This window comes from Rhinatrema bivittatum, chromosome 10, assembly GCF_901001135.1.
Source record: "Rhinatrema bivittatum chromosome 10, aRhiBiv1.1, whole genome shotgun sequence".
NCBI classification, from domain to species: Eukaryota; Metazoa; Chordata; class Amphibia; order Gymnophiona; family Rhinatrematidae; genus Rhinatrema; species Rhinatrema bivittatum.
The window spans coordinates 109,690,873-109,707,573 of NC_042624.1; the positions used below are offsets into that span (position 1 = coordinate 109,690,873).

At 44.2% G+C, this 16,701-nt stretch overlaps 1 protein-coding gene across 3 annotated transcripts; it reads left to right on the forward strand.

Annotated features, from left to right (window-relative positions):
• Positions 1–7,377: 7,377 nt before the first annotated feature.
• CZIB (CXXC motif containing zinc binding protein) lies at positions 7,378–16,371 on the forward strand. 3 transcript variants are annotated; one of them, XM_029618126.1, is made up of 9 exons: positions 7,378–7,602; positions 8,490–8,547; positions 8,640–8,723; positions 9,823–9,879; positions 10,342–10,423; positions 10,843–10,874; positions 12,761–12,838; positions 15,058–15,123; positions 15,953–16,371. In XM_029618126.1, the coding sequence occupies exons 2-9, from the start codon at positions 8,542–8,544 to the stop codon at positions 16,028–16,030; spliced, it is 483 nt and encodes a 160-aa protein (XP_029473986.1). In that variant the 5' UTR covers positions 7,378–7,602; positions 8,490–8,541; the 3' UTR covers positions 16,031–16,371. The 3 variants fall into 3 exon arrangements, with proteins under 3 accessions (XP_029473986.1, XP_029473985.1, XP_029473983.1); XM_029618125.1 differs by having other exon boundaries at positions 7,598–7,721; XM_029618123.1 differs by lacking the exon at positions 7,378–7,602 and adding an exon at positions 7,609–7,936.
• The last annotated feature ends 330 nt before the right edge of the window (positions 16,372–16,701 follow it).

Genomic DNA, 16,701 nt, shown 5'->3' on the forward strand with positions numbered 1-16,701 from the left:
TGCTTAACATTGGGTTTTACAAATTGAAATGGGTTTTTTTAAAATTGTTACATAATTCAGCATGTGAGACTGGGATCAGTCATGCTGACACAATCACTTGTATAGTAATTCTTTCCAATTGGCAGTCAAAGCCTGATGTTCAAAAGCGTTTACATGCATAACAATCTTGGGGGGGGGGGAGGGAAGGGTCACTGCATTAATGTATGCTGTAAACACTTTGCTGTGAACCGATGGCTGGCGTTACAGGGGAGGAGGTAGGACTTACCATGCATTCAAGGCCATATTTCCTCTGTTTTACAGAAGAAACCTATACTGACTTCCTATTTAGAATAGTCCCTTTATGCCTAGCCAATCAGTTACACTGATACAAACTTCTTAAAACACCAGGACAAATCTCCAGCCATACAAAGAAAGGAAAACCACAGAATGAGTGCCCCTTGTAGTTACATACAATCAAAAGCTGGAAAAAAAAAACCCCAAAGAAAAATCATAAGAGGCTTGCATCCACTATGGCTGGAAGATGAAGCACCCCAAGAAATATTCCCTGCTCCACTAGCATTGGCCTTCCACCAACCTTCTAACTGTGAAACAGAAATTAGTAAAAAGTACTCTTCTGAAAGATGCAAAGTCCCACACCCCTACCTCGTACCACACTCCAAACTATGGAGGTAATTTTCAAAGGAGTCATGTGTAAATGTAAAGTATATCATCATTTTCAAAAGCCATTTATGTATGTAAAGTGTACTTACATGGGAATAGCCTATGGACAATTCAATGGCATATATTGTAGTTGTAAAGAACACTATAATTTGTGTCTGAATTGGTTGGTGCACGCTGTAACTTACAATAAGGACTGGAAATCGTGGAGAAGTTCATTTAAGTCCTCATCACTTGTGAAACAAGACTCTGCTGTAGAAGCAGGCTGTGCAGCATCCACAAAGCCAGTTTGAGCCCAGGGAGTTTTGCTGAGCAATCAGAATTGCTTGATACTGTAAATATAAATGAGCTCTGGATTTTATTATAAAGGATGTAACTCAGTCCTGTCACTCCTGTTGTCTGTTACTTGAGATGCAACTCTTGCATTTTACAAACAGAGTCAAATTCTGTATCAGGAACAAGAGGTGTAAATATGTAGTGACCAAACAGTTCATAGCTGTTCCTTTTCCGTATCGCCTTCCTCGGGCCTGCTTTATTTTTCTTTTTTGTGACCTTGCCAAGGCTGGCTGTGTTTGCACTGGGTGGAGGTGGAGCAATCTTTAAACTGCAGACAACGTTGCTCCTAGCCAAGGTAGACCTTGTCTAGTACCACTAATGATTCCTTCCCCTCATGGTGGTTTAAACTCTTACTGGCAGGAAAGTGACCCACCTAAAGCCAGTAATGGGCTCTTTCATAATGCAAAAGAATTCATTCTTACGTGGAAGTAAAATACACATATATCCCAGCTTTAGGCTTTAATTCCTCCGAACCAGAGAGAGCACATCAGTCTTATCTTTTGGAGCTGGGACATAATGTAACATGTAGTAGAGATTGTCCCAGCTCTACAAGCTCTAACACATGTGAACTTGCCAAGCTCTCCTAGCCCACAGCTAGACTGTGCAGTGGGATTAGATCTCAGAAGAGCTTGCGCATGTCTACCTAGGAGACAAACTCAGGATCCCCTCTGCCTGGCCAGTGGATAATAGGATCACAGAGCCAGCAGCAGCTGCACTGTTCAACGATGACCTTATGTAATTGCCAGTTTTCTTTGCACTCAGGCTAATCCATGACTAGTGGGTTATGCACCTCTAACAGCAGCTGGAGACGGAGCAAAGCTGACATCATGGATAGATATAGCCCTGAAAGGAAATGATCAGATAAGTAGTAATTTCACTATTCAAACCACTTCCATGCCTGCTTTTGCGAAAATCTGGAATTTCCAAGCAATTTACACTCCAACTTGCCAAGTGAATTTTTTTAAGCGGGTGAGGGGGGTCTGTTTCTTTGTGATCAGGGCCCAGCAGGAGCTGGCTGTGTCTTTGAGCCGGGTTGGGGGCCTGAAGGCTAAGAGAGGACTGCAGCGGCAAGGTGGGGGAAGACATGCACTTACTGTGTACTCCTGCTGCCCCATCTCAAACTGTTGCATATTTATATACCACCCCTTATCCCAAAGTGGTTTACATCTAACAGTACAATATATCTATGAAATAAAATAACAGTAATAAAAGTCCCTCATACAGATTTATCGGTGGGAAATACTGGCTGCATCACACAGTCTCAATACCTGGTTCCCCATAAAGAAAATACACCATATTAAATTATATTATACAATAGCAAAATTTCTATAAACAAACTTTCCCTGATAACCCAATTACAAAACCTCTCCAAGACTGTGCTTACAGGTCCCCTTCCCACACCAAACCACTAATACCTACACTCCCTGCCAGCACAAAAAACCATTCCACGGACTAAACTCCCAATATAATCAAGGGGCTTTCAAAGGGGCAATTCCTTTTGAGTGTCATGCTGCCCCTGGACTGAATGGCACGGATGACATCGCTCAGCCTGGGTCCCCGCAGCGCATCAATGTGCTGAGTGCATTTCACCCCTGGCGAGCACCTTCTAGCTGTTCAGAATTAATCCTGAGATCTGTATCCTTCACTACAGAGTCTGAGCTAAATGATCTCACATCTGTGAAACAGGCATTTGCCTTAATTAAAAGCCCGCAGGCTGGCTCAGTGGAAGAGCTGTGCAGAAGATCCCTGGTTCTGCCCCTGGGTGGATTAGGGCTGGGGATGTGGTGTTCACATTCCCTGGGGGATGGGAGGTGGGGGGGGGGGGTACAATTGTGGTCATGGCTCAAGGGTAACATCCAGTGGCCGGATTTAGGGTTCTTGTCTGCAGGGTCCTGGAAGCAGCCCTGGTGCGTGGCGCTCGGCCCAGGACCATCACTACAATGCCTGGGCTAAATGTAAACTGGAAGGGGATATAAATCCTGCGAAACAAATCCCCGGGTAGCTGTAAATAAAGGTTCACAGTAGCAGATGCCAGCCCTGGTTCCTGTTGAGCTGCAAGCACAAAGGAGGAGGAGGAAATGGCCAGCTCCAAGGAAAAAAAAAGATCACAAGTTTCTTTCTCAACAATTCACATAATCACTGATTCCAAGTAATGAACTTAATTACCATTCCAAGAAGTAAGGAGCTGATAACAATAGGTGCACCTTAATTCCAATCAAGGATGTGTAATAAATGTTGTCACCTCTTTTTGCCGCTTTGACTAGCCATATGGCTATTATGGAAAACATCTCTTGCCATTTGTGAGCTGATTTGGCAGGTGGTAGCTCCTCCCTCCTGTGTCCTATGAACAAGAATACTGTGACGGGTATACACATGCTGCCAACTTTCCCTCCCTGGACTGGGTCGCTTGGCATCTCCGTTAGTCTCAATAGTGAGTGGTACTCAAATGTTTGTCCTCTTGCTTTGAAATAATTCAGTTGTAGTTAAAACAAAAATGATCAAAGTTCACCTTTTTATTCTAATTTTTAAAATGTATTCCAGTAGACAATGGTGCTTACAATCTCCGACTTTTCTTAGGAGTCACTCCCACCGCTGCAAATGTAAGTAGATCAGGTGCTGTGCTGGTTATTATTCAGATCATTAAGGGACTCCAGTGCAAGGAGTTGTTAGCTGGATGGGAACATCGAGGAGTAGAAGTGCATTGGGCAAAAGTAAAAGGAGATATTGTAAGGGCAACCAATCTTTTTGTTAGGAAAGTAAATAAAAATAAGCAAAAAGAGGACGCTATGGTTTTCTAAAGAAGTATGTGAAAAAGTAAGGCAAAAAAGTTTATAGAGAGGAAGACAGGCGACACTATCTGGAAAAGCTAAGAGAAGCTGGGAAAGTAGCCAGGACAGCAAAGATGCAAATTGAAGAAAAAATATCAAATATGGTAAAATGGGGGGACAATACTTTCTAAGATGTTTTAGTGTTAGGAGGAAGTGCAAAAGTGGCTTTGTGGGACTCTTGAGATGAAGCGGAGGAATATGTAGAGGCTGATGAGAAAAAGGTGAAATTGGCTGCTTAACATATATTTCTGTTTGGTTTTCACGGTGGAGGGGCCAAGAGCAGGACCTCAAAAAGCAGACAAATAAGATTGGAAGTGAGGTAATCCTTAAACCATTTTCAGAAAAGTGTATTCGTGAGAAATTAGTTAAACTTAAAGTGATGGGGCTGGATGGGATATCTCTGAGAATTTTAAGAAGTAAGTTCTGGCAGCTCTGCTGACTTTGGGATGCTCTCTCAGGAGGAAAAGTGTCAGAGGATGAGGATTCCTAGTTATGAAGAAGTGAAGGCAAAACCAAAGACCAATTGGAGTCTAGGGTAGTGTTTTTCAAGCTAATCCTGGATTACTTCTTAGCCAGTCGGGTTTTCAGAATTTATTTAAAATATTTATAGACCACCTGTGCAGCACATATTGTTCTAGGTGGATTATAATTCTTAATAGGTTCATAAAATCACACATATAACAAGACATTAACAAACTAGACTAATGTTCACAGATACAGTAAATTAAAACAATTGTTTGGCACAACCCGGGCTGCTTTGGGACTCACAATGAACATTCTTTAGATAGATTTGCATACACTGCCTCCATTCAGTGACAGATTTATATGTTTTTGCCACACCTAGGCACTGTTTGTACTGTCATCCCCCCTTCCCCTCTTGGAAGGTCAGACAGAGAACAGAAGGTCTAAGGCACAGCCCCCCAGTTTCATGTGGCATTTCAGGGGTAGATTCATAAGAACATAAGAACATAAGAAAATGCCATACTGGGTCAGACCAAGGGTCCATCAAGCCCAGCATCCTGTTTCCAACAGTGGCCAATCCAGGCCATAAGAACCTGGCAAGTACCCAAAAACTAAGTCTATTCCATGTAACCATTGCTAATGGCAGTGGCTATTCTCTAAGTGAACTTAATAGCAGGTAATGGACTTCTCCTCCAAGAACTTATCCAATCCTTTTTTAAACACAGCTATAGTAACTGCACGAACCACATTCTCTGGCAACAAATTCCAGAGTTTAATTGTGCGTTGAGTAAAAAAGAACTTTCTCCGATTAGTTTTAAATGTGCCCCATGCTAACTTCATGGAGTGTCCCCTAGTCCTTCTACTATCCGAAAGAGTAAATAACCGATTCACATCTACCCGTTCTAGACCTCTCATGATTTTAAACACCTCTATCATATCCCCCCTCAGTCGTCTCTTCTCCAAGCTGAAAAGTCCTAACCTCTTTAGTCTTTCCTCATAGGGGAGTTGTTCCATTCCCCTTATCATTTTGGTAGCCCTTCTCTGTACCTTCTGCGGCAAGAATTAGAAAACTCTGCAGCCCGTTGGCCAACATTTGCATCATTTTGCAAAATAAATAAGGTTAAATTTGTATTACATTATAAAAGTAAAGTACTTTTCTAACCTTGCTCGTGTGTCTGTATAATTTATTTTGTTCTTATTGGGTGAGGAATGGGGATCTCAGAAATAGGAAGAGGAAGGGGAGGAAGACCAAGAGTGGGGTGAAAAGGTGAGAGGACTGGGCATGGGGTGGAGTAGAAAGAGCAGAGATGGAGGAAAGGGAGATAAAGAGAGGACCAGGGATAGGGAAGGATAATGAGAGATAGAGGATCAGGAATGAGGGAGGAGAGGGAGAGGACCGGGATGGAGGAGGAGGATGGGAGAGACGGAAGATCAGGAACGAAGGGGAAGGATTAGGGATCTAAGAAGGGGGACAAGGAGGGAGGTTCTGGGTTTGGGATTGGAAGGGAAGTTCCAGGATCTGAGAGAGGAAGAGAGTTGGAGAGGTAGGAAGGGAGGGAGGGAGGGAGGTTCCAGGACAATGGAGGATGGAAGGGATAGACTCAGAGATCAAGGGAAGTAGGATATGAATTGTGAAAGGGGTGTCCTTACTCATTGTCACCCTTTCTCCTTCTGACATGGCCCATGGGAAAGCTAAACCCTGCACCACCCAACGTGGCCTTGGGCAGCCACAGATTTTAGTCTGGCCAGTCCCCCACCTCACCCCAATCCCGTTTGCACTGCTGATACCTGCCCAAGTGGCAGGAGGAAGACAGTAGTTCTGGCAGTACATTGGGTTGTGTTCTCTACAGCCCAGGGCCCAATTCCTGTTTTGAGCCAGGCAGAACCATGGTGTCCCATACAGTTCCAAGCAGGAGTTGGATCCCAAGCGACAGAGGATAAGAAAGATGCAACCTAGTGCACCAACACTGCTGCTCTCTTCCTCTTGTCACCTAGATCAGTGATAATCAGAGGTATGAGGGAAGGTGAAAAGGAGGTCATTAGGGTGATTTGGAGGAACTGAAGGGGATCATTGTGGGGGTTGGTGAGAAGGGGCTATGAGGGACATCATGAGGGGTGAGGAAAGGCTGGGGATCATTGTGGGAGGTAAGGAGTTGCTGAAAGGGGACTGTGAGGGAGGGTGATGACGGAGTGGGAAATGAAAGGGGCATCGTGGTGAGACCACACCTTGAGTACTGTGTTCAATTCTGGTCGCCATATCTCAATAAAGATATAGATGCACTGGAGAAGGTACAGAGAAGGGCAACCAAAATGATAAAGGGGAAGGAACAGCTCCCCTTTGCAGAAAGGCTCAAGAGGTTAGAGCTGTTCAGCTTGGAGAAGAGACAGCTGATGGGGATATGATGGACGTCTATAAAATCAAGAGAGGATTAGAATGGGTAACTATGAATCAGTTCTATTTTATATAATAAAAAGAACTAGGGAAACTCCATGAAGTTAGAAAGTAGCACATTTAAAACAAATTGAAGAAAATTATTTTTGTTTCACTCAGTGCATAATTAAGATCTGGAATTTGTTGTCAGAGGATGTGTTTAAGGCAGTTAGTGTAGTTGGGTTTAAAAAAGGTTTGAAGAAGATCCTGGATAAGTCCATACACTGCTATTAGTCAAGATGACTTAGGGAATAGTCACTGCTATTACTAGCATCAATAGCATGGGATGATCTTGGTGTTTGGATAATTGCCAGGTACTTGTAACTTGGATTGGACACTGTTGGAAACAGGATGTTGGTTTTATAGACCCCTCGGTCTGACCCAGTAAGGCAACGTCTTATGTTCTTATATGGGGGGGGGGGGGGCGAGGTGAGAAGGGTTTAAGGAATAAGAAGGGATTCAGTGGAGGTGAACTGTCGGTGTGAGAGAGAGAGACGGATGCGTGGATGTATGTGGGGGTGAACATGGCCATGTTTCGGCAACTTATGCCTGCGTCAGGGGCTTGAAGCATTAAAAAAAAAAACAAAAAAACCTATAGCAATAGAAACAGAATCAAATGCTGAAGGTGCGCTGGCAGCAAGGCTCGAGCGCTGCTAACTGGAGCCGCGTGCGATGGGCCACAAAGGTTTCCTCTCCCGCATTCACTCCCATTCCGCGACAGCAAGCTTGCCAGCGAAGGCAAAGCGCCTTTCTTCTCCTCGATCTAACCTGCTGCTTGGCCTGGCTGCCTGCAGCCAATCAGCTGAGCGCGAGGGATCCCTCCGCCCTGCCGTCAGGGCCGAGACGGAGCGTGCGCCTGCGGGCCCTCAGCTGCGGCTTCCCTTTCCGGTGGGTGCTTGGTGCGGGGGGGAGAGGGCGAGAGCCTTGGTTCTCCCTCGCCCACCGATTGCCCGGGCTGTCTTCTAGTTGCTTTCTGCTCCTGCTTGTCGGGCAGGGTCCTTCCTCCAGTAAGGGGAGGAGCAGAACTTGCTGCCTGAACTTCATCTCGTTGCCTCTTACAGCGGCCAGGGCTTCTGGCATGGAGGTGCCAGTGACGGTGGCCTGCGTTTGACTCTGCTGCGGCTCCTAAGCCTGAGCCCGGTTTCAGAGCTGTACTTTGCACAGACAAGGGATGGCTAGCAGCGAAGGCAACCAACCCAAGAACATAGGCGCGGGTTGCCAGGTAGCCTGTGACACCATCACCCCCAGCCCGACCCCTTCCTAGAGCAGGGCTAAAGGGGGGGAGTGGTCTGGTGCTGGGGAAGGGGGAATGGCCTCACAGCCAGAGTGGAGAGTGGAATGCCGCAGTGGGTAGAGGCTGAAGAGAGGGAAGAAACTTGGGGGAGGCTTAAAACATGAGGAAGAGCAAAGAGTCAAAAGCAGGGAAAACAAGTAATAAAACAAGCCTAGAATTGGGGGCCAACCTAAGAGCGTGTTTTATTTTAATACATTTAAAAACTATATATATTTTTAAAACCACATCATTAGTGGGCTGCTTGATACCATGGTTGCTTCACCTAGGCCCAGGATCTTGTCATCTGCACCAAGAAATGATATCCATCAAAGTCATTTTTTTCATAAAGTTTTATTAAGTTGCTGCAGAATTCTAGACTTGTGTAACCAGTTTTCCATCTCACTTGTTTGCAATGCATAACTTTCCATTTTGGCAGTGTATGATAATATTTTGTAACTTGCAAATAATTTTGAGGTTCCCATGTGATAACTGTGTATTTCAGATCTGGCAATACTATTGAGGCAGCCAGGAAGGAGGCAGAGGAGGGAAGCATCATGGTGGTGAGTGCAAGGGCAGCTGCTCGTGGCTGGTGCCCGAGGTTTAATAATTGGACATTACATTATGAGTCTTGTCTTTACTTTCTTATTTGCAGAAGATTGGCCTGCAGCTGAAAGCTACTTTGGAAAATATTACGAACCTGCGAGAGCTGGGGGATGATTTCCGCTGGTTCCTTAAGGTGGGTGCTAGTGCTGTGAGATATTGGTAGTGTAGTCAGTGCGGTGCTGGGAGATGTAGTGCAGTAATGCAGTGGAGCAAGAAGTACTGCCATGCAGGGTAGTGAAGTGCTGGGAGACAGGTGCAGTAGTGTTCTGCTATGTTGTGAGATTTGGTGCAATCTCAATCATTGTGATGCTGAAAGATGCATTCTCTGGAATGGAAAATGTGGCTAATTGAGGTAACAGCATCCAAAGGGGAGAGGGATCAGTGCTGCTGTTACCCCATTATAGCTGGGTAGCAGAATCATAGTGAGAGAGAGTGACTTGCTAAAGTTTGCACAGTATCATTGGAAGAAAAAGATTTGACCTCACTAACATCAGAAGCTCTTGTGATTTAGAGTTCACTTATTAGATCACTAAGTCACACTTCCTCTTTAACATAACAAATTTTAGGGCCATAATTGACACATTCACATCTTTTTGCAGTGTGTTTCTGAGATTCAGGGAGACTTGTGTATCCATATATTTGCTTCAGCTTTTATATTGTGGCAGCTCATTTTGCATAAAATAAGTGAGTTGTACATTTGTACAGGAAGCCGTGTTGGTTTCTGCCTTACACGTGTGCCACTGGGAGTTATTTCCCTGTGTTTGGTGATCAAATTTGAAATTTCCGCTTTTCCTATAAGTTCCCCTCCCCGCTGCTCCCAAAATGCATTTATCAAAGGATTCTCCTTCAGGTAGAGAGGGACTTTGAGAAATCAGGACCTGAATGGTTTCTTTTGCCAGCTTTTTTCTGATGCACATGCTTTCTGCAAACTTTCAGAAAGAAACTGCCCCTGTGTTTGCCCTGCAAAAGCGGAGCATTCTGAGCAGACCTTGCCCTTGCTGTTTTGGGCAGTAGGATGGTGTGCGTAGAATTGAAAATCAAACGTATGCATGCAGTTTTCCTCCCCCTGACCTAAACGTGCCCAGAGGAGCGCTTCTGGTTAATGCAGTCTCATCGGGTCATTTTTATCTTTTGAAATTGTCCTCTGTGTTATACAAGGATTCTAACACTGAGTGGGTCGGGAGTGAGCCATTATACTCTTTACTGACTGGGTTGGGGATCCTGTCTTTCAGCTGAAATGTAGCAACTGTGCTGAGGTGTCTGAAAAATGGCAGTATATCACACTAATGGTAAGTTTGTTTTCTGATTGTTAAGAACTGTGCAGTGTGCTGGCTACCGGGCAGTATTTGTTTCTCAGGCTCTAGAAAATGTAATTGCTTTGGGATTCTGGGCTGTTCTCTAGCTTAGAGCTAGAAAATAATTTTTTCCTTTAGTGTGCTGCACGCCACCTCCTCAGTGCCCATTTTGAAGTGGGTAGGAGGCATTGCTGGTTAAGTTTCTCTGCATCAGAAATGGAGATGCACTTTTCTGAGACAAGCGCACAATGACTTTCCTAATGGTGTTAATTTGGAGTGCCCTGTGCTGGGTGGGGGGGAGGAGGGGGTTATTTTATAAGTGGACAATTGACCTGGTTTTTGCAATTGTCCTAGAGGTATCAAAATGAATTTTCAAAGACATCAGAGGCAAATATTTTCCACCAATACGTGATAATCCTGAATAGCAATACTTGAGTCTGTCTGTCTACTTTCTAGGACAGTGTCCCGCTGAAGGGAGGCAGAGGAAGTGCCAGCATGGTACAGAAGTGCAAGCTGTGTGCCAGAGAGAACTCTATAGGTGGGCCATTTTTTACACATGTGATAGATTAGTTTAGGTTATTCCTCTCCACCCCACGCCCTCATCCCAGACAGCCAGCCTGGCCAGCTGCAGAACGCTTGATCTCCAGGGCAGGAGGGAGATCTCCTCTAAGACAATCCCTCAGTGCCGCTTTTTATGGCCATCGGGTATCAGGCTGCCACCAGAGTAGCAGCAATTTCCCTTCTCCCTCACTTCCCTCTTGCACCCAGGACCAGCTGGCCCCAATTGACAGCAAACCGGAATGTAGTACATGGGACTGCTCTGATAGATTGGACTGTGTTTTTCTTCTGCATATTTTAGTGGTGAGTCTGATGCTCATGACAGGTGTCAGATTGATTCTTAGTACATCCAAAGTGTAGCCCATTGACAGTTCGTTGTCCATTTTGTTTATCTTCTAGACATTTTAAGACATACTTTGAAGCCTTACAATGTAAGTGACTGTTGAATGCAGTGCTGCAGTTATGTTTGGAGTGCAATGTAACATATACACTGTTATATTTAGATAAGGTTTAATTTTACCATGCTGAGAAAAAGCTTGAGAATGGCCTAAGATGGTCAGTATTTTAGCAGAGTTTTATACTCCAAAAACATGATTAGATCTAAACTCTGATAAGAGTGAAATATAACTCCATTGAATACAGACTCAGACAAAAAAAAAGATATTTTGATCATTCAAAAAAAAGATTCAACAAGCAGTATCCTTGTGTGAAAAAGTATGTGAACCGTTCATTCAGTAACTGATGGCAATAACTTCAGCTAAACGTTTCCTGTGACTGATCCGTCTCTCACGTTGCCCTTGAGGAATTTGGGCCCATTCTTCCGTACAGAACTGTTTAAACTCTGTGACATTTGCGGGCTTCTCTGCAGGAGTCAGGACTCTGACTCGGCCAATCCAAAACCTGAAATCTTCTCTAGTAGATTTACTTGAATGTTTAGGGTCATGACCCACTTTCTGCTCAAGCTTCAGCCCCCAGATAGATGGATGATCTGACATTCTCCTCCAGAACGTTGTGATGTAAAGCAGAATTCCTGGTTCCAGATCGGGATGCAGTGCTGTCTCCATCACCGTGCTTGACAGTTGGGATGAAGTTCTTACTTTAGGAGGCAGTGTTTGGTTTTCGCCAAACAAAATGTTTGTTGTTGTGACTGAAAAGTTCAATTTTTGACTCATTTATCCAGAAAGTTATTCTAGAAGTCTTGTGGGTCATCCAGATGCTCTTTGGTGTGCAACAATGTTCTTTTCATGGCCAGTGGTTTCTTCTTAGCTATCCTCCTATGAACACCATCCCTATTCATTTTTTTTCCTTTTGGTTGTGGCATGAACCCTTTCAAGAGAGGCCTGCAGAGCTTTAGATATTAACCTGGGGTTCTTTGTGACTTTTGTGTATGATTTTCCAGTTTGCTTTTGGTAGGATGACTGCTAATGGGTAGAATCATTGTAAGCTTCAACTTTTTCTATTTGTAGACTATCTGCCCGACAGTAGATGGATGTTTAGAGATGTTCTTGTAGTTCTGTCCAGACAGATGAGCATCAGCTACTGTCTTTATATGTCCTTTGGAATTTAGTTTGATCATGGCATGATGAGTTCCCAGTGACTTTTATGGCGAAGCCCAAACTCAACTCAAAACCTTTTGGACCCTTCAGTGGGACAGTTGTGCAGATTTATTCTGCAGGGTGCTTTACTTCTTGCCCAATTATTTAAGCACCCAATCCTAATTAGCAAATTAATTGTGCTAAAGAAGCTAGGGGTTCACTAACTGTTTCACAGACACTGATTATAAATTAGTCTTATTGTTCCTTCTTTGTACAGTATTGTATCTCAAAAACAGAACTGTTTAATTTATGACATTTTTACTGCATAAGAAAAGACAGGTTTCAGTCAAACAAGGGTAGCCTGATAAGAACTTGAAATGCTCATTACTGTATCTGAGGGTTCACAAACTTTTTCTCAGGTGTAAGGTTTGGCTTTACGTTGCATGCTAAGGAGATGAGTGTAGGTGCAATTTAATGTCTTTTCTGGGATGAGGGTGAAAGTGGGTAGAGTGAGGAGTAATCTAAGGAAATATTTCTTCACATAGAGGGTGGTGGATACACCGAACGGCCGCCCTGTGGAGGAGCTGGAGACAAGGACCGCATCCGAATTCAAGAAAGCATGAGGGATCTCTGAGGGGATGGTAGAGATTGTAGAGCTGAATTAGTTGGTGTGGGTGGGCAGATTAGATAGGCCATACCGTCTTTCTCTGCCATCCCATTTTAACAACTTTGGCCATGAGTTTAGTTTGGTTTAACCTTTACATTTTGTTTTTAAATCCTAGACTGAAGATAGTGACCAGTTTAAGACGGTAGTGGAGTTTGAGTGTCGAGGTCTGGAGCCAGTTGACTTTCAACCACAGGTGCTGTACCTTGAATCTGAAAATATTACAGAGGGGATCCCTGTGTGCCATGTTTACTGCCTCATTCCCTCCTGACCTTAATATGAGGAGTGGGGAATTCCTGCTGTCACATTTCTTTTCCCTCATCCAAATCTGTTCTTCCAAGCCCAACTATCCGACTTGCTGTCAGCCCTTCTTTAGCAAGGTCATAAGATGTCTGCACAGGACAATGATGAGGGTGGGCAGAAATATGTGGCATGAAGGATTCTGGATTTATTATTGATCTCTGTACTTTTTGCTGGTTTTGATAAAGCTTTAGATTTCTTCAGTAGTTCTTTACTGCAGTAGCAGAAAACCCTCAGCAATTTATTCCTCTCCATGGTGCTCCTTTGCCATAAGACGCATGAGTAGAAGCAACCCTGGAGCCGGTACTGGCAGGAGGTGCTAAGTTCTCCTGGGGTGCAGGAGTGTGACCCGTGGTGGTTCGTGGCAGGCCGTGTGAATTCTCCCCTCATGGTATTGTTACTGCACCAAGGCAATGCTTAATCTGAAACTTTAAAATCTGCTTCAGTAGTGGATATCATTTCTTTAATTATTCTTTGTATTTTCACACCTAGAAAAGCCCAATTTCCACTGAGCTTATATGATGCTGCATTTTGGGGCTATGATTTATGGCTCTCTGACTCCAAAACAGGCACTGCCAGTTTTGGTAAAATGGAAATTTGAAAGCCTCTAAAAAAAAAAAAAAAAAAAAATCTATATCCCGGTGTTGTTGCTGCCTCCTCCATTTATTTTAGCTAGTTTTCTGTTTTTGCTTTTGTTTGTTTTTTTAACGAATTTGAAGCTTGAATGCCAGGGTGAGCCACACAGCAGTGACCGTCTTACAAACATAGTACAGCAGTAAAGCGAGGCAGTGGAGCAGTTCAGCAGATGGGCTCCAGCTTTCCAGGTCCTAGTATAGCCCCCAGGGTTGAGCTGAGAACGACAGGGGATCCCACTCTCTCTCCTGGGGGCAGTCCTTGCAAAGTCCCAACCGCCCTGGGCCGTGGATTCTCCAAAAAGGAAGGAGCTAAACCTCTAGGGCCCGGGCTGCAGGTGTATTCTCAGTCTCTTTACTCTTTCTTCTCTCCGCATGCCAATAAATGCTGGCTACTTACAGTTGTTCCAAAATAAGCTTACGGTAGTACGTCCTTAATGGTTATTCACTGGCACCAAACCCACGTTATCTTACTTGCATCCATGATTAGTTTAAAATCTCCGTTCTCTTTGAGTAAGCATCCCCCAGGATAACCTTCACTCCCAGAGTTGTAGAGGGTAAGGCTCCCCAGTCTAGACAGAGGTCTCCTAGCTGGCAATGGTTTTCCTTTTCCAAGGCAGAAAAAATGTGAGGTGACAGGTAATCTCCACAGTGAACACTATTCCTCGTCCTCTCTGTTCAGGTGTGGTTGTCTCCCCCCCAAGTGAAAATCCTTTTCACTCTCTCCTTGGATAGCAGTGGGATCTGTCTGGGTAAAAGTCCCAAATCAGCACAGCAGAGAAAAGCTTTCCTGGGCAGGAAGGATGAACCAAGTCTTCCTCCTAAAACCAAAAGGCAAAAACCCACACAAATCTCCTCCAAACGCTTCCCCAACGAGAGTCACTTCTTTCCGACCAATGCGTGTGAGCTGGAAAAAAATGTGGTTTCTCTTGTCTTAAGCATCCCACACTGATCAGAACTAGGGGGATGCAGAAAAAATCTCAAGAATAAAGTCCAAACATCCTTACAGAATCCAAAAAACCAGACACACACTTACTAGCCAGATTGTGGCCTAGAAATGTATAGTCTCACTTCCCATACTGTAGAGCCAGGGGGGTAAGGAACAGGAAAGCAAAACAAAAACAGCTTCTTTCTCTTCAAGCTCAAAATAAAAATGCTCCATTGAGCTCTACCACCCCCTGCTCTTGAGCAGGCAGGAGCGCTGCGGGTCCTCCTCTAGGGCACCTACGAGTGGAGATCTCTACACTGTGTCCCCCTCATGCTGTGGTTTTTGATTGATTGCATGGTATCAGCACATCTCTCTGGTTTGTTCTTTGGTTAATTCCTTGGTCTCTAGGAAGATGTTGAACTTCCAGCAGAAGTCCTAAGAGCAGCTCCAGCGTTCGTTTGGTCCATCCTCACTATGGAATTGTTTTCCTGGATTTCTTTGTCACTTTTCTGTTTCCAGCAGTGATCTAATGTAAAGCAGTATTTTCCCTTGCAGGCTGGTTTTGCCGCTCAAGGAGCAGAGTCTGGCACTCCTTTCAATGAAATCAATTTACAGGAAAAGGTATGAAGAAGTTCGAAGTAATATTTTAATTCATTTTAAACACTGGCCAAGAATTTGAAAGGAAATGCCGTCTGTGTACACTTTATCTCATGCACCATTCAACCTGTAACAACCACATTTTTGGGATAGGTATATAAAAGCTAGAACATGAAATAACATTTTCCCCTGAAACTTATGCATCTATCCCCAAATTAACCAAAAAAAAAAAGCACTGCTATGAATTGCTCTACCCGTCTGTTCTTGCATGTTAAATGCTGGAGATGTTTCAGTCCATTTCTTTTTTTGTTTTGTTTTGTAGCAGAAGGCTTGAGCCATTCACATTTTCTTTTAACCAGAGGAAGTGTTGTAAAAACAAGCACAACCTAAGCGGGCTGGCAAAGCATCTTTGGGGTTGGCGCTCTCTTACTTCCAAACTCCACAGGTGCTTCCCAGACTCATTCCTCAAGGCCGATTTCCAGGACTGCCAGTATGAATATGCATGAGCTCTGTTGGCATGCCCTGCCTCCACTGTAGGCCAATATATCTCCTGCATACTGATTGCAGACATCTTGCCACCTTGACTGGGTGGGAGACCCCTGCCCCTGAGGAACTGGTCCCACGGCTGGTTCAGGGTTGAAAGGAAAGCTTCTTTCAAGATTGAACTCTTTCATGCTGCTCTGCTTGTGACAGGGTTCATTCTCCCCCCTACCTCCATCTCTCCAGACAGCTGCCCTCCGCTTGAGTCACAGGTGCCACATCCCCAACCTTGAAATGTTTTTTATTTCTTTATAAAAAGCTGCATGTGTATGATAAGCTGTGTGCATGGTACTGAAGGGCTTTAATTCTACAGGACTGGACTGAGTACGATGAAAAAATACAGGAGTCTGTCGGGATCTATGAAGTAACCCACCGGTTTGTGAAATGTTGAGTGTCCTGCAGCTTGCACCGCTGATACGACGAAAGAGCTGGAACTGTCACATGAACAGGGGGACCCTCTTTTCAGACTGCAGCTGAACAGGACTAGGACTAGTTCTTCTCTCTGCATTGCTTATAAAGTCATGCATGTGAATTCTCTCTCTGGTCTTAAGGTGGTTGGAAACAGTGAGAGCGGACGCAGAGCCCTTTCATCTTTGTAATAGGTTACATCTGTATCGTCTATAATAGAATTACATGAACAGGCAAGAAGTGGACACTGCTAAACTTTTGTACAATATCTACATCATCAGCTGAATGCAGTCTTATAATAAAGGTACTCGGCTTGTATCTGGACTGGTCCTGGGGATATTCTGGCAGTAGTGCTTTGTGAATCAGAATTGTTGGACAGCGTTCTTTACATTTCACCGCACTACACCTCCTAGAGGCTGATTCACCCAGCTTTGGGACTTGGAAACACATACAGTTAAAAGACATTCAGCAGCTTTGTCCAAATTAAAACATTTTTAACCTATGTTAGAAAGCAGGTGCCATAGGCTCTTATCCAGGGCTTTAAAGTTTAATCCTCCCCCATCTCCAACGGTGTAGCTTAATTATGCTGAGGGCAATATTAAGTGCTACTTAGATAAGTTAAGACTTATCTGGCTAAGTAGTAGTAACAGCAGC

What these genes read in the sequence shown, in the direction of transcription:
- CZIB (XM_029618126.1), top strand. An exon ending in ATTTCCGCTGGTTCCTTAAG is followed by an intron (nt 8,724 to 9,822) that starts GTGGGTGCTAGT and finishes CCTGTCTTTCAG; the next exon opens with CTGAAATGTAGCAACTGTGC. An exon ending in ATACTTTGAAGCCTTACAAT is followed by an intron (nt 10,875 to 12,760) that starts GTAAGTGACTGT and finishes TTTAAATCCTAG; the next exon opens with ACTGAAGATAGTGACCAGTT.